This window comes from Mirounga angustirostris, unplaced genomic scaffold, assembly GCF_029215605.1.
Source record: "Mirounga angustirostris isolate CCGP_5_RB_7025 unplaced genomic scaffold, mMirAng1.0.hap1 SCAF_1, whole genome shotgun sequence".
Lineage (NCBI taxonomy): Eukaryota > Metazoa > Chordata > Mammalia > Carnivora > Phocidae > Mirounga > Mirounga angustirostris.
In genome coordinates, this window is record NW_026991709.1 from 189,970,669 (window position 1) to 189,996,914 (window position 26,246).

At 51.0% G+C, this 26,246-nt stretch overlaps 2 protein-coding genes across 10 annotated transcripts in view; both read left to right on the top strand.

Moving 5' to 3' along the window:
- Positions 1–18,214, top strand: part of FAM107A (family with sequence similarity 107 member A) — a 51,554-nt gene extending 33,340 nt beyond the window's left edge. The window contains exons 1-4 of one of the 3 annotated variants that reach the window (XM_045862050.3): positions 5,970–6,243; positions 13,107–13,281; positions 14,953–15,109; positions 15,629–17,625. In XM_045862050.3, coding sequence (XP_045718006.1) covers positions 13,112–13,281; positions 14,953–15,109; positions 15,629–15,736 — 435 coding nt within the window. In that variant the 5' untranslated portion in view covers positions 5,970–6,243; positions 13,107–13,111 and the 3' untranslated portion in view covers positions 15,737–17,625. Of the gene's footprint in view, positions 1–5,969; positions 6,244–13,106; positions 13,282–14,952; positions 15,110–15,628 lie in introns of those variants that run through there. The other 2 variants (XM_045862048.3, XM_045862049.3) reach the window with 2 other exon arrangements.
- Positions 18,215–18,344: 130 nt separating this feature from the next.
- Positions 18,345–26,246, top strand: part of ACOX2 (acyl-CoA oxidase 2) — a 38,877-nt gene continuing 30,975 nt past the window's right edge. For 6 of the 7 annotated variants that reach the window (XR_010412349.1, XR_010412351.1, XM_054504655.2 and 3 more), the window contains exon 1: positions 18,345–25,775. Coding sequence is in view for 5 of the 7 variants with exons in the window: in XM_054504655.2 (XP_054360630.1) it covers positions 25,700–25,775 (76 nt within the window). In the remaining 2 variants the exon portion in view is untranslated. The remainder of the gene's footprint in view (positions 25,776–26,246) is intronic. The other variant, XM_045862052.3, reaches the window with a different exon arrangement.

Here is a 26,246-nt window from a genome sequence, read left to right on the forward strand (position 1 = left end):
GATGAGGAAGGGCTATCTAATCTGAAAACGCTGTGCTCCGCCTAGCCCGGAGCTGCAGCGATGAGCCTCATTCAAAAGGCAACATTTTTCACTAGCAACCTATTCAGAATAGCAGACGTATCAGAGTCATCCCACGGGCCCTACTTGCCTGCCCTGTATCTGTACCACTCGCAGCTACAAGCCAGGGAGGGGGCAAGGCCTTTGACTTTGTGCTAGGCACTGCTGGCTCATTCATTCTTAAGTACCCTACAAGGTCACTGCTAATTGTCATCCCCATTTAACAGATGAGGAGACTGGGCTTTAAAGAGCTTAGCTGCTCGCCCATGGTCCTGCTAAGAGAAAGCTTCTATCCCACTATGGGGTAGAAAACACTTAGTGGCAACTTAGGTCCATCCAGGCCAACTTCTGCACACCTCCTGAGACTAGTAATAATAATGGCCAATAATGCTGATCACCTGTTATTGCCACTCGCTTTGCCAAATGCTGTACATCTGTCAACTCATCAATGTAATTCCGTTATTCCTCCCACCAATATATACTGACCACCAGTATGCACTACCCCCATACAAGGCACATGGATGTATTCATAAATATAACAGATATGTCCCTCCTCTCAGGGAGGTAAGAAGTATTAACCTCCTTTTTTTTTTTTTATGTTATGTTAGTCACCATACAGTACTTCATTAGTTTTTGATGTAGTGTTTCATGATTCATTGTTTGCATATAACACCCAGTGCTCCATGCAGTACGTGCCCTCCTTAATACCCATCACTGGGCTAACCCACCCCCCCAACCCTCTCACCTCTAGAACCCTCAGTTTGTTTCCTGGAGTCCATAGTCTCTCATGGTTCATCTCCCCCTCTGATTGCCCCCCCTTCATTTTTCCCTTCCTTCTCCTAATGTCCTCCATGCTATTCTGTATGTTCCACATATAAGTGAAACCATATGATAATTGTCTTTCTCTGCTTGATTTATTTCACTTAGCATAATCTCCTCCAGTCCCATCCATGTTGATGTAAAAGTTGGGTATTCATCCTTTCTGATGGCTGAGTAATATTTCATTGTATATATGGACCACCTCTTTATCCATTCATCTGTTGAAGGGCATCTCGGCTCCTTCCACAGTTCGGCTATTGTGGACATTGCTGCTATGAACATTGGGGTGCATGTGCATGTGCATGTGCCTAACCCCTATTTTAAACATGAGGAAATTTAGGCTCAGAAGATAACATGGCTTGTCTAAAGCCACACAGCACATCAGGGGTGGAGCTGAGATTCAAACCCAGGGCCACGTACCTCTAGAAGCACTACTTGGTTGTCTCACACATGGAAGAGCAGGAAGTAAGAGTCAGGGTGAGGATCCAACTGGGCTATTTAGTGAAGAGGCAAGAGAGCACCCCTCCTTTAGGAGCCCCCAAGGATGGGGTTATGGAGTCAAATCCAAGGTGGTAGCCATCCGTTTTCATTTACAGTAGTCTCAAGTCATGCACCAAGTAATAGAACACTTCTAGAAAATTGTTCACCACAAATTATTTTTAAATAATTTTTTTAATATTAAAGTATTACATGTTCACCATGAATATTTTGGGAAATTGAGAATAAAGAAGGGGAAGACTTACCCACAATCCCACTAACTGTAAGCAGCTACTGGTAACATTTGGGGCTATCTCCTCAAAGTCTTTGCTATGCATAGCTTGTGTGTGTGGTTGTGTTTGTTTTACATTGTTTCACATTGCTGAGGTCCTATCAACTCTGGTCTTTAATCCCACTTTTTTCATGTGGATGAAAATTTTTATTGCTTTTAAATGGGTTATCAAAATAACAGCGACCACTTTGGAGCCCAGACTCTGCAACAGGCAGTGTGAAGACATCCCATGTGGTATCTCCTTTATTCCTCAAAAGAATGTCTGCCCCATACAGAGATGAGGAAACGAGGAGTTGAAGGTCACCTAGCGGTCTAGCAGTGGATCAAGGAGTGGTATCTGCACTGACACCACAGTCCATGCTCTTAACCACGGAGCTAGAAGGGAGTAACTCATGCTTGGCCATACCCGGGAAGCTACGCAGCGCTGTAGTAAAGGTCCCCCTGAGGTTCATTACCTACATCCTACCTGGAGCTCAGGCTGGGTGTTCAGGAGGGAGGGAGGCATCTCTCTGCAGTGTGGACAGAGGAACCGCTCCAGGTGCCCGTGGATATCAGCAGTAGCGGGGGCGGGGGGGGGGAGGAAGGGGGCAGCCATAGCCTCCATCCCTGCCTGCAAGTCAGGGTTGCCAGATAAAATGCAGGATACCCAGTTAAATTTGAAGCTCGGATACACAACAAATAATAGTTTAGTGTACATATAATCCAACTATTGTATGGCTATGCTTATACTAAAAACATATTCATTGCTTATCTGAAACTCAGATTTAAATGGAGCGTGCTGCATTTTTATTTGCTATATCTGGGAACTCCACTGTCAGCAATCACGGAAGTTTGCTTGGCTTGACAAGCTATGGTCTGCCCAGGTTCCCCACTCTCTCTCGCTCTCTCTCCCCATCCTTAGCTCCACTGTCCATCTTTGGCCTGGCTATGAGTTAAAATGTGCTGGGGCTAGGGGGCACCCCAGGGCCCCTCTGCAGCTAAGAGACCAGATTCGCCAGGCTTCACTGCCGCTGAGTGGAGAGCCAGCTTTCTGAAACAAAACTTAGTTCTTCCCCTATCCCGGATACTTTCCCGTTTGCACACTTGAAATCCCTCCACCGGGTAAATTCTTCCTGGTTCAAATCTGTTGTAAAGGCAACTCTCATTCCTTTTATAATCTCTCCACAGATCCCATGACAAGTTTTTCTGCCAATACAGTTTCTACCCCCCTCCGCGTCCTTTCAACTGAGCATGCTGGGGGTGGGGAGGAGGTTGGATCCTAAGGCTGTTTTGTGGGTGGCTTCTCAGAAACCTCATTGAGGCCTTGAAAAGGGACCCTGGAGATTTAGACTGAATACAGTGCTGAGGAGGAAGTTTTGAGTTGCCATGGGAACTTCTTGTCTGATGTTTGTGCACCCAGATAAGCTGCTCCAGGCGCCTGTGAGCTTGGATAAAGGGGAGCAAAAATGAAAGGAAAGATGTTTTTGGAAGTTTGTTGTTTTTTTTACTGCAAGCTGCAGCCCCAGCCCACAATGGAAGCAGGAAAATTCCCCAGCTCTCACTCCTGACTGCCTCTCCTGGTCTTCACTACCCCTCTTCCTTTTGGAGCCTAAGTTCCCAAGAAAACAAACTTCAAAGGGACAAGAAGGGAGTGTGGGAGGAGTGTGCTGAACGTATGGGATTCCCCTTCAGCTCTTCTGGGGCTGAGCAAGAGGTCTGATCTCCAGGCCCCTGGTATTCCGGAGTCCTTCCTTTAGGGAGAATGGGAAGGCCTCCAGGGAAAGCTCCACCCACCAAGGCAGGAAGCAGCAACTGGAACTGAATTCCACGGTAACCTGGAGTAAACTCCTAAAAGGCTCATTTGCCTGGAAGGCCTCTATTTTCCAATATGCAAAACGGACATGACTGAACCAGATGTGAATCATAACTATAGGTGGTCAGAAAAGGTTGCTCTTTCTCATATTTTTAATCTTTATTGTTTCCTGAGAGCAAAAGCAATGTATGCTTGGTTTTCTGTTTAAACCACAAACATGAGAGAAATATTGTGACTAAGGAGAAGGGCCTGTAATTTCATGCCATAGAATAGTGGTTCTCAAACTCCCAGAGATAAACAAATCCCCAGGGGGATGTGTTAAAAATCCAAATTTATGGGCCCCTCCCTCATAAGTTCTAATACAGCAATCCGGGAGATGGCCCATTTTAATTCCATTTTAACACTCATCTCACAAATGATGGCTAGTCATGACATTTGAGATACATTGATCTAGAACATTGATCTTCATGGCCTTGCAGCCAACCAAGACCTTCACCAAAGGGGCTGGTGCCCAGAGACACAGCTGAGAAGTAAGACCATTTCTCTTTTGTTTCCCTTGCTGTGGAGCTAGGGGCCATGTGGGAGGAGGTGCAAGGGCCAGAGGGCCATGGAGCCCCGGGGCAGGGGAGCTGAGCTTTTGGAGTTGGGGGACCCAGGCTCTGTCCCCCACCCAAGTCCACTTTAGCAGTTCATTATATATGCCTCCAGACTGGTCCTCTAGGTACTATACGTACTAACTTCTGAATCTTGAAAATTAAATAAATAGGAGTGTCAATGTCTTTGGTGTGTATAAGTCAACAATAGTTATTGAGCACCTTGGTACTGGGACAGGGAATACTAAGAAGGATAAGGTAAAGTCCCAGCCCGGCAGTCTGGTGGGTGAGCCTGACGGGTTTGTACACAGGTTGGACTGTGAGAAGAGCTTTAATGGAAGAGACATAGTGAGTCCCAGCTGCCTGGGGAAAATGGCGCCCAAGCTTGGGGGATGCCTGCCCACCCTCCTTGGCTCTCCATTGCTCTGGGGCTGCCATCAGAGTCTTCCAATAAAGAGAATACAAAGTAGAGATGAAGGTCATTGCTGGCATGGGGACTCTCAGAGTCTGCTCCCCTGGAGTAAGCTGGAGTAGGGGGCTCTGTCTTCTCCAGGTGGGGAACGGAAGCTGTCAGTTCCCCAGGCTCCCTCCTCTTCCCCCTGCTGCTGGAGGGCACCTGGATTGGTTCAGATCAGCCGCTATGGGCCCTGGGAAATGCCTAGAAGAACCATTTGCACAGTGAGACAACATGTGGCAACAAAGAGTGGCTTGACAAGAATTTAATGGCAGTCTTTCACCACCAGAATTTAGTAAATTAAGCCACAGCAGGATAGGAAGTCTGGGGAGGATACCATTCAAAGTACTTCAAGAGAGGCAGAATTTAGGAAGAAGGAACAAAATGGAACATGTGTTGTTTCTGGAAAATTGTTTTATACCCAAGAATTCATGACCCTCTAGGTTTATTTAAGCGGCTCCAGAATGGCCGGCTTGGTCAAGCCTCTCAGGCCATGCACTACCTGCCCCCTACTTCCCTGTTCAACCCCAAGCCCCACCTCCCCCTCATGCCAACACTCCGGCCCCACTGGCCTTCTTCCACCATATCAAACTCACTCCCACCCCGGGGCCTTTCCACTGGCTCTGCCCACTCCCTGGAATGCTCTCGTATGGGAACGGACATCACAGTGCTGACTCCTTCTCACCACCCAGGCCTCCCTAAAAGGTCAGCGCCTCTGTGTGCACCCTTCCGGAGCTCAGCCCCTCCCCTCCACCTCACCCAGCCTTACTTTCAGCCCGACTTTCATCACAGGTCAAAGTTTCTGGTTTGTCTCCTTTTTAGTCTGACCCCCCCTACCCATGAATACAGGTTCCCTGAGCCCGAGGCTGTCATTCACACTGTACCTCCAGCACTGGGAACAGGGCCAGGAACACAGTAGGTGCTCAACAAATGTCAGTCAAATTAATGACATAGGCCAAAGAGGGCACAATGCCCCTATTCATGGTTGATGTACATCCTGGGCTCCACGGCCTTGCAGCCAAACAAGACTCTTCACCAAAGGGGCTGGTGCCTGAGCCCCGCTGGGCAGACTCCAGGGCCTGCTCCGGCCCAGATCCCACCAGCTTCTACCTTCCTCACACTCTCAACTGTGCAAACTCCCGTTGCTCCTCTCTGAAGTTCATTTGAAGTTCAGAGTGTGGAGTAAATAAGATGTATGGAGATCCTGACCCAGTGGATGACCAAGAACTGAACCCATGTCTGTTCGCCCTCCCTTCCCACCTCAGAGCCCGGTTTCCTCCCAAAGCCTTGGGCACTGCGGGGGGGGGGGCCGGATGCTCGGCTCCCCCTCTCCTGGGGAGGCTCTGGAATGCACTCTCACTGACCCTCCCATTGGAAACAAGGGAAATGCCTCTGTGCGAGCCACCCAGCTCAGATAAAGCTTGGCAGGGTTCTCCGTCTCCACAAGCGGACCAAATAGGTATTTACTTGTGCCTCTCGGGCATGTGGCTTGGACGCGGTGTTCCGCATTGTGGAAGTGGCCGCGCACCAAGTGAAATATCTGTTACTATAGTAACAGTTCCTTTTTATTGATACCAGAATAAACAGGAATGCAGAGCTGCCTCACTCACTGGCACACTGCAGCCGCCCGCCATCCCCAGGGTTGTAAGAACCGCCCTTCAGAGGCGGCCCTCCTTGCTCGCCTGGGACTTCCCAGCGGAGTGAGGGACCCAGCCGCGGCTCCCGAGTTCCCTGCCCTGCCCGGAGACGCAGCTGAGAAGTAAGACCATTTCTCTTCTGTTTCCCTTGCTGTGGAGCTAGGGGCCGTGTGGGAGGAGGTGCGAGGGCCAAAGGGCTGTGGAGCCCCAGGGCAGGGGAGCTGAGCTGTTGGAGCTGGGGGACCTGGGCTCTGTCCCCCACCCAAGTCCTTTATCACACAGAGTAGCGGGTTTAATCCTCATTACTAGACAGACAATAGGCCGGGGTGCCGCAGGGCTGAAGTCAGAGACCCCAGGTCTTGGCATGAGACAGAGCTCCCTGCTTCAATTCGAGCTCCTTCCTTCACTGGCTGTGTGATCTGGGGAAGTTAGATGACCCCTCAGAGCCTCCCTTCCTTCATCTGTGGAATGGGGTGGCCAACAGTAGCCACCTCCCCAGTCTGTGGGGCCAACTTCCCCAGCTCTGGCTGCAAGGGGCTTCGCACACAGGCAGCCCACGTGCGTGGTAACGTGGTAACCGCCTGGTGAATGTGGCTCTAGCCCCTTGCAGGAGAGGCAAGCCTGGGACTGAGATGGAAATCAGGGGTTTGGTGTGTCACTTTTTGGAACTGCTGCCAAACCTGGCTGGTTCCCCCGGCTGTGAGCAGCCCCAAGAGCTCCGTCCCCAGGGGCTGGGATCCTGAGTGGCACTTAGCTCCGCTAGTGGTAAGTACCTGCCAGGATCGATCCCCTGGAGGCATATTCCCGAGTAGAATGGCTGGCATCATGCCACTGGTGGGCCGGCAGGAATACCTGGCCTGCTGACACTTGCCCTCCACTCTGCACCAGCCTGGCTAAGGGCCTTCCGTGTCCAGCTCCGGACTCTACTATGGAATTGATTCAAACCCCTGAATGCCCACCCAGACCTTCTCCTCACAAGCTGGGAGGTCACGGTGGACTCAAGGCAAAATGGTTAGGACTTTTGAACCATTTCCCATGGGGTGGGCGGGGGGGGGGCGGGGAGCTGCCTCCAAATGAACAAGGAGCTCTGATTCCAGGCAGGGGCCACCAAGAACATTGTTCTTCGGTCTCCGGTCAGTGAAACACAAAAGGGCACATTCCCTACTGGGAGGAAAAAAAGCAAGAAGGGGCTGGGAAATCTGGTGGCCGAGGCTGTGCTTGTCATTTGCATTGAACATCTCTCTCTCCTTTGCCAGTGGTTATTTAAAAAGCCTCTCTCCTCCTCTACCCTTCCCACCTCTTGAAGTGTTGAGGCAAGAAGGTCCCAGGTGTGTTCTGAACCCGCAGCTTGAATGGTAATAAGGAACAAGGGTGCAGGGAGGGAGAACAGGGAAGACTCTGACCAACACCCGGGGAGGGAAGGCCACCAGCTGGCCCCGTCCTAAACAAAGGCCAGCCCCTGGGCAGACAGGCCTGTGGATTCTGGCTCAAGCCCAAGGCAGTGAGGGCTGGGCTGGGGCTCCCCGGTGAGTCTGGATTTCCCTTGAGCTAGGAGTTCTCCAGCTGCCAGACCTCCGGCACAGCTTTCTCATCTACAAAACAGGCATAATAAAACAGTACAGCTGACAGCCTCCCAGGGCAACTGTGAGATCCAGAAGCAGGTGAGTGAGCCTTCACCGAATGCTGAATGCTCACCACAGGTCCCCTCAGGAAAGGAGGGAAGTTTGCCTTCTGTGAGCATCACTGTGCCAGGCACTGGACTAACCACGACATGCACATTTTATCGTTTCACCCTCTAAACAGCCCCTCAAGTAGGTATGGCCATTATCCCCATTGAACAGAGGCTCAGAGACGTGAAGCTATTTGCCCAAGGTGACACAGCAAGTAAGGAGCAACCTACCATGTTCCAAACCCAGTCTGTCTCCTCCAAAACATTTGCCTTAACCTTGCAGCTTGACTGGCTCATGTGTCATGTGTTATAACTGATGCCATCAAAGACAGAACCAGAGCCACCAGGGCAGAGAGGCAGATGAAGGGGACATGAAGGCCTTAGACAGCTCAAGATCCACTGGGACCTGGGTCTCCACCACTGCCACTTCCCTTCAGTCTCTCCTCATTGCTCTCCTGTGGCCAGGGTGGTTTGCTCAGTTTCAAAGCCACCACTCTAACATCAGTCATACATGCCCCAGCGGCGGGTGGGCTCAGCCTGGGAGCACTTACTGGTTACTGATCCCAGCTGAGCCTTGCCTGGCATGGGGCTGGTGTCTGCAGGGCCCCTGGGGAGGAACTGTGGGACTTCTTGGGTTATCAGCAGAAACAGGGAAGAACCAAGGGAGAAGCTGCCAATCTCTCCCCTGACCTTTTACTACCCACCCCACCCTACCCCCAAAGATGCCATCCCACCGTCTGCAGAGTAGGCGAGATTTGCCCATCTCGCAGTCATGCAAGACATTCAATTTAGCTGTCACCTACTGGCTGTGCCTGCCCCTCTCAGCTCATCCCGTCTTCACAGCATCATGATTTTACACAGGAAGCGAGTCCTCGAGATTAAGACCCATCCAAGGTCACCCAGTGGCTAAGAACTATGACCTTAACCACACCTGCCCACCATAACCGGTCAATCAGGCAGCTGAAATCACTCAGCAAAGATTGATTTTTTTTTTTTTAATAACGCCATGGTTTACAAAGCTGCCTGACTATTGGAATCATTGGGGGAGCTTTTTAAAATCCCAAAGTCCAGGCTGCCCTCCCAGGCCAATGACATCAGAATCCCTGGGGTACCACTCAGGCATTGGTATTTTTAAAACTTCCTCTGGTGATGCCAATACGTAGCTAGGGTTAAGAGCCACTGATGAAATCAGTGCTGTTTTTAAAGAGGATAAGAAAGCTCTAAGACTAGGACTGGAATTTATTAGTAATTGTTAATAAGAGCTAATAGGGTGGCCACACTGTGTAATTCCAGGGGCTGCACTCATAGTTCAATTTACAGGAGTGAGGCCCTACAGTTGTGCAGTGCACAACCTGCCTTGCTGTATTTGGCTGCCCAGCTAAGTAGCTCTATTGAGCTTCAGCTCTGTGCTATGTCCCCTCGTTTATTTGGCAGCAATGTCATGAAGAAGGACGCTGAACAAGGGCAGCTGTTGCACCTTTTGGACTCTGCTGTTCTCGCAAAAGCAGCCATGTAGACCGGAAGTAATGAGTGGGCGAGGCTGTGTTCCAAAGCGGTTGAATTTGGTCCAGAGGTTTAGTTTGTGGACTCCTGCTGCAGAGGAGAGGTAAACTTGCCCGAGGCTAAGAAGGGACAGAGCCAACATTCAAATCCAGGTCCCTAGGGCTCCGGTGTCTATATACCTAAGCTTCATTCCGCATTTCTTTGACAAGCAGTGAAGGATCTTCACTAGCCTTTTAACTTTCCCCTCCATTGGCCTGTTCCTCTTCTCTGCCACCTCTTCCCTTGGGCCTTCATCTCTGTCTTTTCAGAGGCGACCTCACACTCTGCCCCCATCATCAGATCTGAGGGCCTCTGATCTCTCAGGACACCCCAGCTGCCTGCCAGACCTGGCCAGAGCAGCCCGGGGATTGGACCCCAGCTCTGCTCAGGAGGCCCACCTGCCCCCTCCCCCCAAGGGCAGCCCGGATTTTCTTGGCCTAGCATCTGGGCTTTGTTGAGCAGCCCCTGTGGTTGCAGCACCTGTGTGAGGCCCTTCTAAACGGGGGAGGGGGGCTCTTAATTAAACTAAAAGGCAGGAAGGCTGGCTTAGTGGCTCTCTGAGCCCTGGAGGGCCCCCACACGCGTGTCCACAGACCTCACACCTGTCACTTCTGGAGCTGGCAAAGGCAGCGGTTTTCCCAGCCTGCAGTTTTGGCCGGAAGAACCAACACATCCTTCAGGATCCCTGCCTGAACCACCTCACCGCCCAAGGCTCAGGAGGACACCAACCCCACAACTACACGCTGATTTCATTTAAAAAATAAAATAAACAAACAGGCTTGGAGCCAGAGCTGGTCACTGGTTGGACCTGGGTGCAGGACTGGCTGCACACATAGAGGGTCCCTCTTCCAAGCAGGACTCAGCGGAAAGGGTCCCGCAGCCACGGTGCAGCCTGGCCCCAGTGGGCTGGCTGGTGACGTATGGGGTGAAGAGTCTCAGCCACGCCAATCAGAGGCTTTTCCTCTGAAATTTAACAGGAAGGAGAGACAGCGAGTGCCCCGTGGAAGTCAAAGAAACCAGAGTCCTATAAAAATTTCCCAAAACCTGCTGACAGTGTTTCCCCCACACACCAGAGAGAATGACCTTTTTAAAAAATCAAATGAGACGCGCTCTTTCCCCAACTTGAACCCACCATCCACCCTCACACCAAACACTCTTCCCGTCACTCACTCACGCCACTCCAGACACACTGTGCTTTTTTGTTCCCTGAACAGACTAAGCTTGTTCAAGGTACATGAGTCACACAGGCTGTTCCTTCCCTCTGCCCCAAACAGCCTCCCCTCCTTCTTCTCAATCCTCAGATCTGAAATGTCACCTCCTCAGAGCGACCCTCCCAGTGCACCTGGCTGAAGGTGGGCCCTCCTGTTAGTCTCTATCCCAGGCCCCCGGTTCCTTCAGTGGGCTCGTGGCAATTTGCAATCATTTGTTTTGATTGGTATGTGTACATGTTTACTGTCTGCCTCCCTAATAGAATGTCAGCTCTGTGAGAGCAGGAACCTTGTTTGCTTAGTTCACCTCTGTGCGTCCGGTATCTACCATGAAACCTAGCAAATTGTAGGAACTCAAAACATATTGTAGAATGAACGAAAAATTTTATTGTGTACTTCCTCAATGGTCATTCCTGTTATGCAGGAGCTCTTGGTTTTGTGTACTTACTTTGTATCTGGCCACGCCACTGAATTGTCTCATTAGTTCCAAGTGTTTTTCTATTAATCCACTTGGGAATTCTGGGTATGTAGTTGATATCTTAAGCAAATTAATTCTGCCCTCCCTTTTCCTAAAGTTATACAATGTATTTGTTTCCTGCCTTATGGCTCTGGTAACATACAATATAGTTAGTTACTTCAAAGATGGTGTGACTCATGAAAATTATGACGTTCTGGAAGGTTGGGGGACACAAAAGGACTACAGGAAGGATTAGTAACCAAGGAGCTGCAGCAGTTACTTAAGTATGGTGTGATAATGGGCTGGATAGGATGAGAGCTGAGCACTTAGGAAGTAAAGAGGATAGCTGAAAATTGCTCAGATAAAGGTTTGGTGGGAACTGGTAATGGGAATAGGCAGCAGAAGGGGGGGAAATTCCCCAAACTCCAGTCTGAATCAGGGTATTCTATTGCCCGTTGGTCCCGGACAACGTAAGCCCCCAGACTAAGAAAGTATGCACATTTTTAGGGGCACCTGGCTGGCTCAGTTGGTAGAGCATGCGACTCTTGATCTTGGGGTCATGAGCTCAAGCCCCACGTTGGGTGTAGAGTTTACTTTAAAAAAAAAAAAAAGATGAGGGAGCTGATATAGCCAATTGTTTATTTTGTCAAGTGCCCATTTTTAACTATCAAATACTACCACAATCTCTAAAAACCAAAGAGTTGGGAAGGATAGAACCTGAAAACAAACAGCCTTATGAAGAAAGAGAAGAAAGATAATTAATTAGAATTCATCATTTTAGAAAAAGTTCTGAGGATGTGAATTCAAGAAAAAAAAATTAGCAGATATGTTTTATGCTCTGACACTTCATCTGGCTACTTCCAAAATATCTTGTAATAATTAACACTTTTTCCAGTTTACACAGCACCTTTACAAATGTGATCTCACTTAATCCTCCAAACAGCACCCTGCAATGGGTAATAATAGAAATGCCAAACATGTGTCTGGTAAGCCACCATTTACAAAACATAATCTCCCCTTTGATGCCGACATTCCCTGACATGTCACCTTGCAATTTACACCCTACCGCCCCCCTCCTCCTGCATTTTCCAACCCCACCGAGCTATTACCTACTTGCAGGTTTTTGTGCACACCACCATCCCTAGCTAGTTTACTTGGAGAACTCCTATTTATGCCGCTGCTTGGCATATAGTAGAGGTTCAAACTCAGAAAAGCAGGTTCTGTTCATGAAGGGAACAGAACCAGTGCCTCAATTTTCACTTGAATTACTAAAAGAAGCTGATGGCCAGGCTGTGTCATCCCCTGGAGACTTCTTCTTAAGAAGTCTTCCTTTCTCTGTCTCTGTCTCTGTCTTACACACACACACACACACACACACACACACAAGCTTGCTTTGAGGCATTGCAAGAATACAGAGCCAACTTGTAGGGGAGGGAGCCCTTCGCCTGAATTTCAAGTAAATTGACAAATTTCAAGCTGCTGTGGGGGAAGTGAGGCCATCAAGAAGCCCGATATCTGCATTAAAGATGACAACCATCACTTTGTAATTAGAGACATAGCCATTCTGGGATTTCATACTTTCCTCTTTGATCTGGAGAAACTGAAAAGCTGGATGCTTCCACAGAGAATTTGGAATGATGGAAAAGGAAACTGGACAATACGGGGTGAAGATTCCTTTTGATCACTATGTTCATCCAAATTTAACAAGTGCATACTGCTCTTTTTAAGTATCTTTTCTTTTTTTGATTAAAGCCCACTGAAAAACAGAAACTCAAACATAATTCTTTTAAAAGGATATCATTTTCTCCAGTCAGGCCAAAAACATATGCATGTGTCAACCCATATTTTGTACCCCAGTATCATTTCACCCCCACACCCCACTTTACAGACAGCATCTCCAATCCTTACAACAACCCTGTACACAGGTTCAATTATTTCCATCTCACAAATGAGACCAAGGCTCAGAAGGTCAGGTAGTCAGCCCAGGACTGTACAGCAGCAGATGGCCAAAGTCCATCTAACATCAAAAGCCTTCATCTGTGCCCCACAGGGGTGGGTGAGATTGTAGACCCCGCTCTGACCAACCTCCACCCCCACCTGTCTCTACAGCCTCAATGTACTCAGAGATCCAGAGGGAGCGGGCAGACATCGGGGGACTGATGGCCCGGCCCGAATACAGAGAAAGGAACCCAGAGCTCATCAAGCCCAAGAAGCTGCTGAACCCTGTGAAGGCCTCCCGGAGCCACCAGGAGCTGCACCGAGAGCTGCTCATGAACCATAGAAGGTGGGAATGGAGCTCGGTTGCCTCCGCCTGGCAAGCATCTCCTCAAGCCTGCTGGGCCTTGCAGAGGTGTTCCTTGTAGAAGGCCCCCATGGTCATGCTGGGTCTCCCGGAGGCTGAGGAGGGCTGAGGGTACCCCACATAGTCACCCACACAAACTGTGAAGGTCTAGTCACTGGTGGTCCCCAAGAGCCCTGCTCTCCCTCCCAGCTACCCACTCATGCCTGCCCTCCACATACATTTACTGAGCACCTACTATGTGCCAGGCACTGTGTCCAGACCTGGGGTACAAGAAGGAATGGGACCCAGTTCCTGCCCTCACAGTGGGGATGGATGCATAATCACATGCTATAATGAGGGTATAAATGGGCCTGGGAGCTCAGAGGACGCACCTGGGAGTGGTCCAAGGTGACCTCACGGAGGAGAGGATGCCTCAGCTGAAGCCTGAAGGGTGGGCAGGAGTCAGCCAGACTAGGGGTGGGCATCAGCTGGTGGAAGCAAGTATGTTCCCAGCAAAGGGAAGAGCATGTGCAAAGAGACAGGAAACACAAGTAGCTCAGGGTGTTTGCAGCATTGACTTTGAGGTTGGCCAGAGGAGATGTGTTGACCAGGAAAGGGTCTCAAGCAGGGGTGTTACAATCACGGGGAGAGGGTGGAGGATGAGTGGACCAGGGAGACCAGGGTGCAATGAAAGAGTCAGGCTTGAGGTGGCAGGTCTGGGACTCAGTAATGTAGGGAATGGGGAGGAGGCCTGGGAAATACCGCCCAGCTGGCTAGCACCAGGAGGAAGGCAGCGGCGCCCCTGAAGCTCCCTCTACTGGCATGTTCTGGTATTGGCGGGGGCTAGGACTCCTTCAATTTTCAGCTTTGTGCAAGACCTTCCAGCAGGTGTCATTTTCTATCTTCCGTGGGCTCTTTTTTTCTTGCTTAGTATATCATGTGCATTTTCTCCAAACGTTTTTTAGTGTCATCCCTTTTAATGTCAAAAGACATCACCACCGTAGAAAAGACAAAAGCCTAAAGACAAATCAGGGAAACATTTGCAATATAAAACCCACAAAAAATATGTACATATCACTTAAAAATCCATATGGAACAAAAAATGAACAAAGATAGGTATAGTCAGTTCATAAAAGAAGAAATGCAAATGACTGGTGCACATCTCAAAGGCTGTTGTTCCACGTAACTAAGAGAACACACACATGAAAACCAGATCTTATTTCTTGCCTACCAGATTCTCAAATATAAAAAGACTGGATGGTGATGGCGGGGAGAAATAGATGCTCTTGTACACTGATACAGAGTATAAGTTGGAGAACCTTTCCTAAGGGGCAGATGGAAATATGTATCCAAAATCTTTTAAAAGAGCCTGACCCAGCAATCCCACCTCTAGAAACTTATCCTGGGCACATAACCAGAAATGACATAAAATCTGGTCTCTGCCATCAGACAGCCTGAGTACAAAGCCTCCTCACTCAGCCCCTTCGCAGCTGTGACTTGGGCTGGTGTCTTAAGTCCTAGGAGCCTCCATATAAGGGGTCAGGAATGGGACCCCTTCCCGGGGCTGCCAGGGGGCTGTACAACACAAGGGCATAGGTTGGTGTCACTACAGGGTGCGGCCCTGAGGCTGGGGTGGGGGGAAGTTGGGGTCTCCTGACGGCTCCCCCCACCCAGGGGCCTGGGCGTGGACAGCAAGCCGGAGCTGCAGCGTGTCCTGGAGCACCGCAGGCGGAACCAGCTCATCAAGAAGAAGAAGGAAGAGCTAGAGGCCAAGCGGCTGCAGTGCCCCTTTGAGCAGGAGTTGCTGAGACGGCAGCAGAGGCTGAACCAGGTGGGTGGGAGTGCCCAGCCCTGGCCCCAGCCTCCTCCGGGACTGTCTCCCGGCCCCGGGGCAGGAGCCTGCGTGTGGCCGCGGCTGGCAAGAGGGAGGAGATGACGCAAAACGAGGACTCAACCAGCAGTCCACCACCGGCCCAAGTCCTCACACTGCCACTCCCTCTGCTGTGTGACTTTGAGCCAGTGGCCTCCCCTCTCTGAGCCTCAGTTCCCTTATCAGCCCAATCTATCGCATGCTGATCCTGATTTCATTCTCACTACCACCCCACGAGCCAGGTGGCTTTCCCATTTTAGAGACGAGGAACCTGAGGCCCAGCCGAAGCTAGCGATTTGCACCAGGCTTCACAGGGAAAACTTAGTCTCATGCTCTGTCACCCCAGCTACCAGGCTGGTGGCAAAGCTGATCCCCAGTTCTGTTTCCCCAGGGAGGATCCCTGGTGCAAATACTGTGGTTTGGGGAATAGGAATTCCACCCCCCAACCCACTTTACACCTCTGCTTCTTCTCTCCATTAGCTGGAAAAACCACCAGAAAAGGAAGAGGACCATGCCCCCGAATTTATCAAAGTCAGGGAAAACCTGCGGAGAATCGCCACGCTAACCAGTGAAGAGAGAGCACTGTAGAGCAGGGTCGTTGAAGCCCCAGCCTGAGCAGCCCACCCCTGGCCCCCATGCCCTCCTCCAGCCCTTCTGCATCTGGCAGCCCTGGGCCCCCAGCCTGGGGACATCTGTGATATTCATGCTTGCTCTTGTGAAAATGTCCCAGAGGGCCTGGGCCCTCTTTCCCACCCACCAAGAAGCTGGGAGGCCCCTAAGCTCCCAGGCTTTTCCCTCTGAGCACTCACCGAAGCTGCTGCCGAGAAAACGTTCCCAAGGTACCTCTCCCTGAAGGAGCTTCTGAGCTCTGCTGAGATTTTTCTGGCAGAATTGGGAAGGCGAGAAAGGCCCCTCTTTGGCCTGACCAGCCCTCCCTTTTGCCCAGGCCCCACGGGGCCCAGCTCCCTGCTCTCAGAAAACTTCCCCGACTGTGGTTTTCCCGGCGGCCAAGTGTGGGGCAGCTAAGCAGAGCATCTCTGAACACCTGCTCTGAAAGCCAGCAGAGGGGATTGTGGTTCAAGTGCCGCTCGGGAGGAAGGGCGGGGCAGCTCACGAGGCAGCCTCAGGGCTCACATCCTGCCAGGCTGCAAGAGTACTAACAAGGACAGCTTCTTGGAGTTTGCCCGCTTCCCCCACACCCACGCTTTTGCTTGCTCCTCTCCACAGCCTCCCTGTCTGGGCCTGGCAACCACATCTAATGAGGACCGTGGCCTTCCTGCTCCCAGAAGTCCAGAACAGTGCTTCTCAAACTTGATTGTGCCTACGAATCACTGGGGATCTTGTTAGAGGACCACTTCTGATTCAGTAGATCTGGGGTGGGGGCTGAGATTCTGCATTTCTAACCAGCTCCTGGGCTGCTGGTCTGAGGACCACACTGTAAGCAGCCAGGGACAGTAAATACTGGAAACATCATCCCCGAAGCCGCCTCTGCCCCCCAACTGCCATGAACCTCTGCCCTGGGGGTTCCCCACCCTGCCTCTGCGGCCCCAAGGGCTCTCCATTATCCACCCCATTCCAGGGCCCCCAGGCCTGGGAAGACATTTGCCCAGCAAATTATGTCGGTTATGTAATTGCCATTGTCACTGGAGAGGTATATCGTTGCCAACCTGCATTTTCTTACCCCACCGTTCTGATGCACTTCTGGCCAAAAATATATATATATATTTTACCTTCTCCTGAAACCTATGGAGAACAAATATACAGTGATTTCCGGTGGGCTTCTGGAAATACTAACAGTGGTCTGAAGACCCCACCGCTACCCTGATAGACAGGCTCCTTTGAGTCCCCATTTCCAGCCCCTGCACCCACTCCCTGCTTGGTTTCCACCACCTGAGCCAGCTCCAGTGAATTCACTCATTCTTCCTCAAAAATCCCTCCCCACATGCGACTACATGTTTCAACCTTTTGCCTCTAGCCCATTGTTAAAGATTTAGAGAATAAACCAGGCTGGTTTCTTCTCCCTGCCCCCACCCCGTGAAGAATAAAATCCCTGCCTCTGGTTTTGCAAACCCATCATTTAAGGTGATAGGGAAGTTCTAGAAAAGCATCTCCTTACACTGCCCCCCCACCCCCACCAAAACTGCCAGAAAAAGCTACTGCTGGGATGCTATTTTATTCTTGGACTAAAAGTGGGATGTTCAGGAGGAGAGGGGTCATCCTGGTCTTAACTCCTAACTAAGTGGTTTGAGGATGACCAAAGACGTGCCCTTTTCCGGGGTGGGGTGCCTGCCAGTGTAAATAGACATACTGTCTGCGTGTGCGCATGTGTGTGTGCACAAGCATGCGCGTGTATGTGTGTAAATCAGGCTCTAAAAGGCTCTTGAACGTGTCTTGGTGAGAATGTGGTAATGCTATTTTAGATGTCTGCCAGGTGAGCGCAATCCTAAAGCCCAGTCCCCAAATAAAGACCACCATTTCCCCCAAAGAAGTCTCCCCCCTCAGTCTACATGTTGTTCCGACGTACAAAAAGAAGCAAGACAGAGCATCCAGGATGGAGGAGGCCCCTCAGAGAGGATGGCTGAGATTGCACTCAGTGGTCCCCAGAGCTGCTCCATGGAGGCGGCAAGCCATGGAGATGACACTCCACATCGTCCGGTGGAGCTGTGGCAGCCACCCGCGTGCACTCCCCTTCTCTCTAGCTGCCTCCCACTGTGGAGGCTGTAAATCCCAATTCCCACGGTTCCAGCCTCCTTTGCAGCTTGGTGGGGGGGAATGTGACCAGGTATGGCCAGTGAAATTTAAGAGGAAGTCTACAGGGGCTTCTGGGAAAGTTTATGCTTTTCTGATGAAAGAGGCAGATGTGGGTAACACCTCCCTGCCCCTCCATTCTTCCTGCCTTGATGGAGGATGTGATGCCTGGAGCCACAACAATTATCTTGCTAACATGAGGAAAAGGCCAAGAGAATCTCAGAGCACTGTCCCTGTCATCATTTGACCAAGCCCAATGCCAGTAGCCATCATCCAGAATTCTTGTAAATAAAAAGAAAACCCTCTTTGTTTAAGCCACTGTTGGTCAGTCTCTGTTACTTGCAGCCAGAGTATTCCTGACACAGAAGGCCAGCCCCAATGCCTAGAATTACCAGCAGACTGTACTGAACATCCAGATTCCTCTTTCCCATTAGAAACCAATTGGAGGGGCACCCTGGTGGCTCAGTCGGTTAAGCATCATCTGACTTTTGACTTCAGCTCAGGTCATGATCTCAGGGTCATGGGATCGAGCCCCACATTGAGCTCTACACTCAGTGGGGAGTCTGCTTGAGGATTCTCTCTCCCTCTGCCCCTCCCCTACCCCTTGCACACTCGCACTCACACACACTCCCTCTCGCAAATAAATAAATAAATCTTAAAAATAATTAATTAGTTAGTTAAAAAAAAAGGGGGGGGAAGGAAGAAAGAAAGAAACCATTTGGATTCGGATCCCCGGCAGCAATGCCTAAGATCTGTTTTTCTGCATCTTCTCCACATAGCCCACGCACCAGTCTGAGAACTGGTGTTTGGGCATCCTTAATTCACACATCATTCAGTACGGATGTGCTGAGGGCCTGCTCCGTGCCAGGAAGCATGCCGTGTGCTGACGGCACAGTGGGAAACAAAACGTCTTGATGATTGCCGAGGCCGCCTCCTCCGTGGTCTCCCTGCTTCTGCCCTGCCCCCTACAGCCTATTCTCAAGAGAGCCGCCAAAATGAGCCTGTGAACATCGAAGGCAGGTCTTGCCACTCCTCTGCCCAGAGCCCTCCCTTGCCCCCCCCTCCCCATAGCGGCCTTCCCACCACCCCGAGGGCCCCGCCTGTCCCGCTCCCTCTTCATCTCTGGCCTTCTGCCTCCTGCCCACCTCCTCACTCACACAGCTCTGGCCGCTGGCCTGGCCTCCTCACGCCCCACGTCCCACAAGGTGCCTTTTCATCTTCTTCCCTCAGAGAAGCATACAGGCCTCTCCCCCCACATTCTCCAGGTGTTTTTCCTATGCTCTTTCTAAATGAGGCCCTCCGTGGTCAACCCATCTGAATCCCAGCATCTCCTACACATTTCCTATCCCTTGCTTCTCTGTCTCACCATTTGCCACCATCAAACACGTATCTTACTTGTCTACCTTGTGTGTCTCCCTTAGCGATAATGTCCGCTCCATGAGGGCAGAGATGTCTGTCTGTCTCGTTTCCTGCTGAATCCCAAGTGGCCGTCCTCCCTGCTCCTTCCCTGCCAGCAGGTGGCCTGGCCTGGGCGAACCTCTGGCAGACTGGGACCCAGGCACAAGAATCCAGCTTTGAGAAAAGGCAGTGGCCAGATAGTGCATGGGACTCCAGGCACAGAGCAGGTGCTCAATTCATGTTTGTTGAATGAACGAATAAGTGAGAAAGCCCTTCTCCGGCTGCAGCACCCCCAATCTCCCCCAAGGTTCGGCCCCTCCCACCACCATCGCCTACCTACCTCCTTCCTCCACAATTTCCCCTGGGGCCCAGAGATATCAGTCTGGTCCAGAAGCTTTCCTCCGGCCTCTTGGGCTATTGTCAGTACACCTGGGCCCGACCAGACCGGCATTTGTGCCTACAAGACCAACATTGAAACTGTGTGGCTCCTCAGTGTCACCCTGTGCGCATCCAGGGAGTTAGAACATCCCTGAGGGCAGAGGTCGGGTCATCACCGAGTCCTGGGGACCCTGCAGAATGAAAGGAGCCCTGACATCAGACTCTGCCCTACATGGGGAACCAAGAGCAGCAAGCCCATTCTCACTGAGCCCCCCCTGCCCCTCACACCTGCCAGACCACAAGTCCTAGTCTGGATTTGGGGAGAACCCTCTTCAATGGCAGATGGGCCCTAAATACGCACCTGGGAGACAGACAGAAGACCTCATGAGGCGAAGGGACCCTCCCTCCCTGATTCTGCATATGTAGCCCAGGGGAGCCCTCAGAACCCAGGAGCTTTTGTGGGGCAGCCTCATCCCACTAGGGATGGTACAAATGCCAAGCTCCGTGAGGGCAGGGACCCCGGCTGATTCTGCTTCCCTTTGCCAAGGCCAACCCAGGTGTTCCAAAAGTTGTGAGTGGGTGTCAGTTATGATCATTGCTTTTATGGAAGTCCACCAGCATCACCACCCATGATAACTCGATGTCATTCTCACTATTTTGCAGACTAACCAATGTTTAGGTAAATTAAAAGACTTGCCTGAAGTCACAAAACAATGCTTGGGGAAGGACGAGATTCCCACAGAGCCGTCCGTCTGCAAAGCGCACATTTTCTCCACGACAGCGAGTCCTTGCTCCTAGGAAGGGCTCAGGAGGGCCCTGTGCCATTCTGACCCTTTGTCATGAGATTAGATGACCTATTTAACCTTCTCATTGTCTGTCTGAACTTGAGGGATCTGGCCTCCACCCATAAAAATAGACTCCAGCCAATACAGCCTGATGGGAGTTCTGGGGTGAGGAACGTTATGCACCTGCCCCCCCAAACTAGCCATCAAAGTGGGATTCCTGCCCCTTGCAGGACTGGACCTTTAGCCGAGCAGTAACCTAAACCATCTGGTGTTTTACTGCCCCCACCTCCAGACCTGTCAACCCCCAGCCACCCGGCTCCCACCAGGGCCCTGCCTCATAAATGCCCTTTTTGCTGGGCCTCACAAGAACAGAATCCATACCTCCCCATGGCCACTTGCCCTCATCTCAGCCACCAGACGATTATCTGAGTTGATGATGGGCAGGCGCTCACCTAGAGAGGACACTGAGTGCCCATCTACTTCTCAGAAAGGACTCCTAGAGAGATGAGCAGGATTTCCCAGTGAAGGACCCTAACAACTCCTCTGGGCTGCCTAGCAATAGCTAAGTGAGCTGGAGCTCCCCCTTCCTAGGGAGGGGCTTCACATGGGACCAGGACACTTAAGCTCACCCCTTTGGGAGCCTGACTTAAGATGTGCATCCCCCACTGCAAGGCTTACTTTAGGCTTACCCCATAAAGATAGTTAATCCTGTGCCCAGACCTGTATTCAAGCCCCAGCTCTGACAATCACTACTTGTTTTGTGTTTTTTTTTAAGATTTTATTTATTTATCCAACAGAGAGAGACACAGCAAGAGAGGGAACACAGGCAGGGGGAGAGGGTGAGGGAGAAGCAGGCTGCCCACTGAGCAGGGAGCCCGACGCGGGGCTCGATCCCAGGACCCTGGGATCATGACCTGAGCCAAAGGCAGACGCTTAATGACTGAGCCACCCAGGCGCCCCGACAATAACTACTTGTCAGAAGCCTGGAAAACTTGCTGGACCACATTTTCCACATCTGTGACCAGGTAATGGTATCTATACTTTAATATTTGGCATCTGCTCCGGGGACTGGGCTATTCATACTTCCCATGAATTCTCTCATTGAATCCCCCAGGACTGGCATTACCTCCATTTTATGGGTGAAGAATCCAAAGTTTAGAGAGGCCAAGCCACTTCCCGAAGGCACACAATCAGCAGGTGGTGGGAGCGAGATGCAAACCCACGTCTGCCTGACTGGAGCCAGCACATTTGTCCTCGCAGCATTTGCTGGTGGAGGCTGCAGGGATTGTTTTGCAAAGCACCCACATTCGGAGTTTTCCCATCTGTCGCCAGAAACATCCTGCAAGCTTGCAGAGGCCCTGTGGCCTTCCTCCTTCCTTCTTCCCCGACAGCAGGTGGCCCAGCCCTCACCAATCTGCCAGACTGGGCCCCAGGGACAAGAATCGAGGCCCATCTCACTCACCACTTTAAGAAAAGACAGTGGCCAGTGGGATACCAGGGTTCACATGCCTGCCCTTGGCCCAAGACATTCCGGGAAGGAGCAAGAAGGAGAGAAATACGCATTGAGCATCTACTGTATACCTGTCAGGTCCTACCATGTGAGAAACCAGACACAAAATGCCTGGCCCTGGGGCCTAGCTCATTTCAAAGGATGGAATTTCCTTCTTTCTCTCTCTCTCTCTCTCTCTCTCTCTCTCTCCCCCACTCTCCCTTTTAAGGAGATCCTGACAGGTGGCCCAGCATGACTATGAGGAGTCCAGGCTACAAAGTCAGACTTCAGATTGGGAGGCGGGGTGGCGGGGGTCCAGCTCTGCCACTTGCCAGGTAGGTATCCTCCGACAAATTATTTAACATCTCTGAGTTTCTCGTCTGTTAACTGAGGGTTCCAATAGTGCCAGCCTCATGGGTAGCTGAGAGGACAGTGTTTTTTGTTGTTGTTGTTTTATTTTTTTTTAAAGATTTTACTTATTTATTTGACAGAGAGAGAGAGGGAACACAAGCAGGGGGAGTGGAGGAGGGAGAAGCAGGCTTCCCGCCGAACAGGGAGCCCGATGCGGGGCTCAATCCCAGGACGCTGGGATCATGACCCGAGCCGAAGGCAGACGCCCAACAACTGAGCCACTCAGGCGCCCTGAGGACAGTGTTAACGAACATAAAATATCTGGCAGGGTGCCTGGCTGGCTTAGTCAGAAGAGCATGTGACTCTTGATCTCGGGGTCATGAGTTCGAGCCCCACGTTGGGTGCAGAGATTACTTAAATAATTAAATTTTTTTTAATTTTTTAAAGAGATTTAAGGCATGATGCTACCATGGGGACATGGGGGGGAGGTGTGAGGCGCCTTAGTGAGCAGATACCCATCATCACAGATGGGGAGACCAAGACCTAGGGGAAGGGGGCACCTGCCCAGAGTCACCACATCTCAGAAGTCCTGCCAAAACAAGTGCTCTGGCTCTCTTGACTTCTTTCCCAACATTGTACACATGGGGAAAGAGCAAGAAAACCAGGTTCAAATTCCAGCTTTGCATCATACGTATTGTGTGAACACCTCTCTGGGCTTGTTTCCTCTTCTGCAAAATGAGGAGGGGCATCCTACTTTCCGGTGTTGTTATGCAGGGGAGGTGAGGGGACCTATAAACATCCCTGCCCCCCACTCACAGAGACCTGGTTCCACGCTGGGTCCCACCCCGAGCAGGGCCCAATGCCCTACGGGTGCTCTAAAATATTCACTCTGGGAATGATGGTTAGAGGCATACGGGTACTAATGCTAAGCCTAAGACAAGCCAAATTTTATTTTATTTCAAGATTGTATTTATTTATTTACTTACTTATTTTAGAGAGAGACAAAGGGAGAAGCAGACTCCCCACTGAGCAGGGAGCCCGACGCGGGGCTCGATCGCAGGACTCTGGGATCATGAGCTGAGCCAAAGGCAGACGTTTAACCGACTGAGCCACCTGGGTGCCCCAAGACAAGCCAAATTTTAGCACAGAAACATAGGGAAAGAGAAAAATCATTCACCTTGCAGAGCAACCCTTTCATAGAAGGACCACCTGTGGGGAGCCTTTTAAGCTCAGATCAGGAAAGGCTGCAGAAAGACCAGGATCACTTTGGAAACCCAGCTGGGTACACAGCTTTTTGGTACAAGTAGGCCCAAAGGAATCCCCAGCTTTGAGACTGAAGGTCTGGGTCTCATGTCGAGGTATACAAGTGTGTGCAAACAGAGAGGACACACAAACACACCCACTCCCACCTTTTAAAACAATGCCAAAGCTCCAAAGTCTTCACTGTCAGCCCGTGTTTATTCACTCATCCACCAAATATTTGTTGAGCACCTACCCTGGGCCTGACCCTAGTTTGGGAATGGGACTGTATTGGTGACCAAGAGCGACACAGTCCTTACTTTCATTGGTGATTTACACAAAAACCAAGAGTTAAAGAAAAAATACCCACCACTATAGTGAGTGTGCCAAGGGTGTGGTGTCTTATTCTAACACAATCAATGTGTGGTTTTTCCACACCAACCACCAATTCCCCAACACCAATTGGGTGTTCAACAATTCAGTTCAATTCTGACACCAGCTCTTGGGGTTAGTGTAGATCCCACAGGCTTAAGGATCAGTCCCACGAGAACTGCCCCCACCTCAGACCACAGCTGCACAACCCAGGGGCCACCTCTACCTCCGACATACCGGCTATAAATTCAGGGGTTCCCACAACCCCCACCCTGGGTTCAGTAATAGGCTAGAATGACTCACAGAACTCAGGAAAGCACTTTACTTACGTTTATCGGTTAACTATAAAGGATACAACTTGGGAACAGCCAATTGGAAGGGATGCAGAGGACAAGGTCTTGGGTTGGGGGAGGGACTAGAGGCAACATGGAGCTTCCCATGCTGCCCTCCCACCAGCACCTCCCTGTTTGCCAACTCTCCCTAAACCCCGTTGTTGAGGGATTTTCCCAAGGTTTCACTACATAGGCATAATTGATTAAATCACTGGCCACTGGTAATTAGCTCAAACTGCAGCCCCTCTCCCCTCCCTGGAGGTTGGGTGGCGAGGGCATACCGGGGAGAACTGAGATTTCCAACTGCTCTAATTAAGGCTTGATCTTTCCAGCAAGCAGTCCCCATCCTGAAGCTATCTACGGGCTCCTGGCCATAGATAAAAAAGGATATAGTCTTACCTCTTAGGAGCTTGCAAAGGTTCTTAGGGGTCCTGGGCCAGGAACTGGGGACAAAGACCAAATAGATGAGTTTTGTAATATACCACAAGGGACCAAAACTTGGAGCCAAGAAAGCAGGTCCTGGAGCTTCTGATCCAGACTGCAATGAATTCCCAAAACAGTGTGGTGAGATGAAAAGATAAAAAGGATCTGGACAGGTAGGGCCTGGGAGGCCTGGGAACAGCGGGGGCAGGAAGAGAGGGCAAGGAAGTTTTAAGTTCCAAAAAGTTATAAATTCATTAGAAGTGATTGTGAGTATCCCATCCAGGTTTTCCTGCTCATTCCTCCTGTGATGATTGTCTCCCCAGAAGCCCCCAACCCCAGCCTGGATGCTTCCCAGGGTCAGAGGTTTTTCTTTTGTTTTTTGCTTCCTGCTTAACAATATGGATTGATAACAAAGCAAATCAATGCTTCCCATACAACCTAAACCCTCACACACCTGCCCATAAATACCTCCCCAGCAGACTGCCAATGAGAATCCGAAATGCCACCATTAAATGTCCCTCTGGGGAATTACGAAACTCTGTCATGGGGCACTCAGAAAACAGTCATAATCTCGTTACAAATACCAGGTGCTTCACAGTTTACCGAGAGCTTTCCTCTATAGCCCGTGAAATTACAGACAAGAGAAGGGAAGCTCAGAGAGGCAAAGTAACTCTGAGTCACATCTGGAAGTTCTGAGCCCCGGGCCTCTGGACACCAGGTGGGGGCTGTGGTGTTTGCTCGTGCTCAGGGAACCGGGTAAGCATGTTCTGGGGACCTGGGTCAGGCCCAGACAGGCGGAGAGAGGAAGAGCCAGACGAGTCTCAGCAGTTGACACTCCCAAAGCAGTACCCCCCCAACCCCACCCCCAACCCCGGGAAGGCCTGGGCACTGGCCCAGCAGGTCACACCCACCTGAGGGAGAAGGGGCACACGAGAGAAAAGCAGGGAGCTCAGCCAGGGGCACCTGAGAGCTGAGAGCTTGCCAGGCACTGCCTTCAATTTTCCATGTTGTTCCAGCCCATTCGAGGGGAGGAGAAATGGGCTGGGCCACCCACAAGAAACCTAGTGCGCAGCCCCAGAGGCCTACAGGCAGACACCACACCAGTGGGACAGGTGAGCTGGGCCCGGGGACAGGGGAGGGAGTGGGAGGCCGCTGAGGACCGCACCACCTCAGGCCTGACCCTCCCCGTGCTCCTAATGACTCTGAGCACTGCTTTCTTTCATTGCATGTCATTTCAACCCCTATTTACCAGACCCTGCCCGTGGGCTAGGCCCTGTGCTAAGTGTTAGCATAACTTGACAAAGGCCCCTGCGCCCTTGGAGTTTACCCTGTAGTTGGGGAGACATCAATAAACAAGAACGTAAGTGAGTAAATTATCTTGTACGTTAGGACAAAAAGTAGAGCAGAGTGAGGGGGATTGGGAAGGCCAAGGGAGGGGCGCTTGGGGTTTTAAAGAGGGCAGTCAGGTGGGCCTCACTGAGAAGGTGATACTGAGCAGCAAAGACTTGAAGGAGGTAATAAGGGAGCCAAGAGGACACCCGGGGAAAGAGTGTTCCAGAAGAAGAGTTTGAGTCAGAGGATAC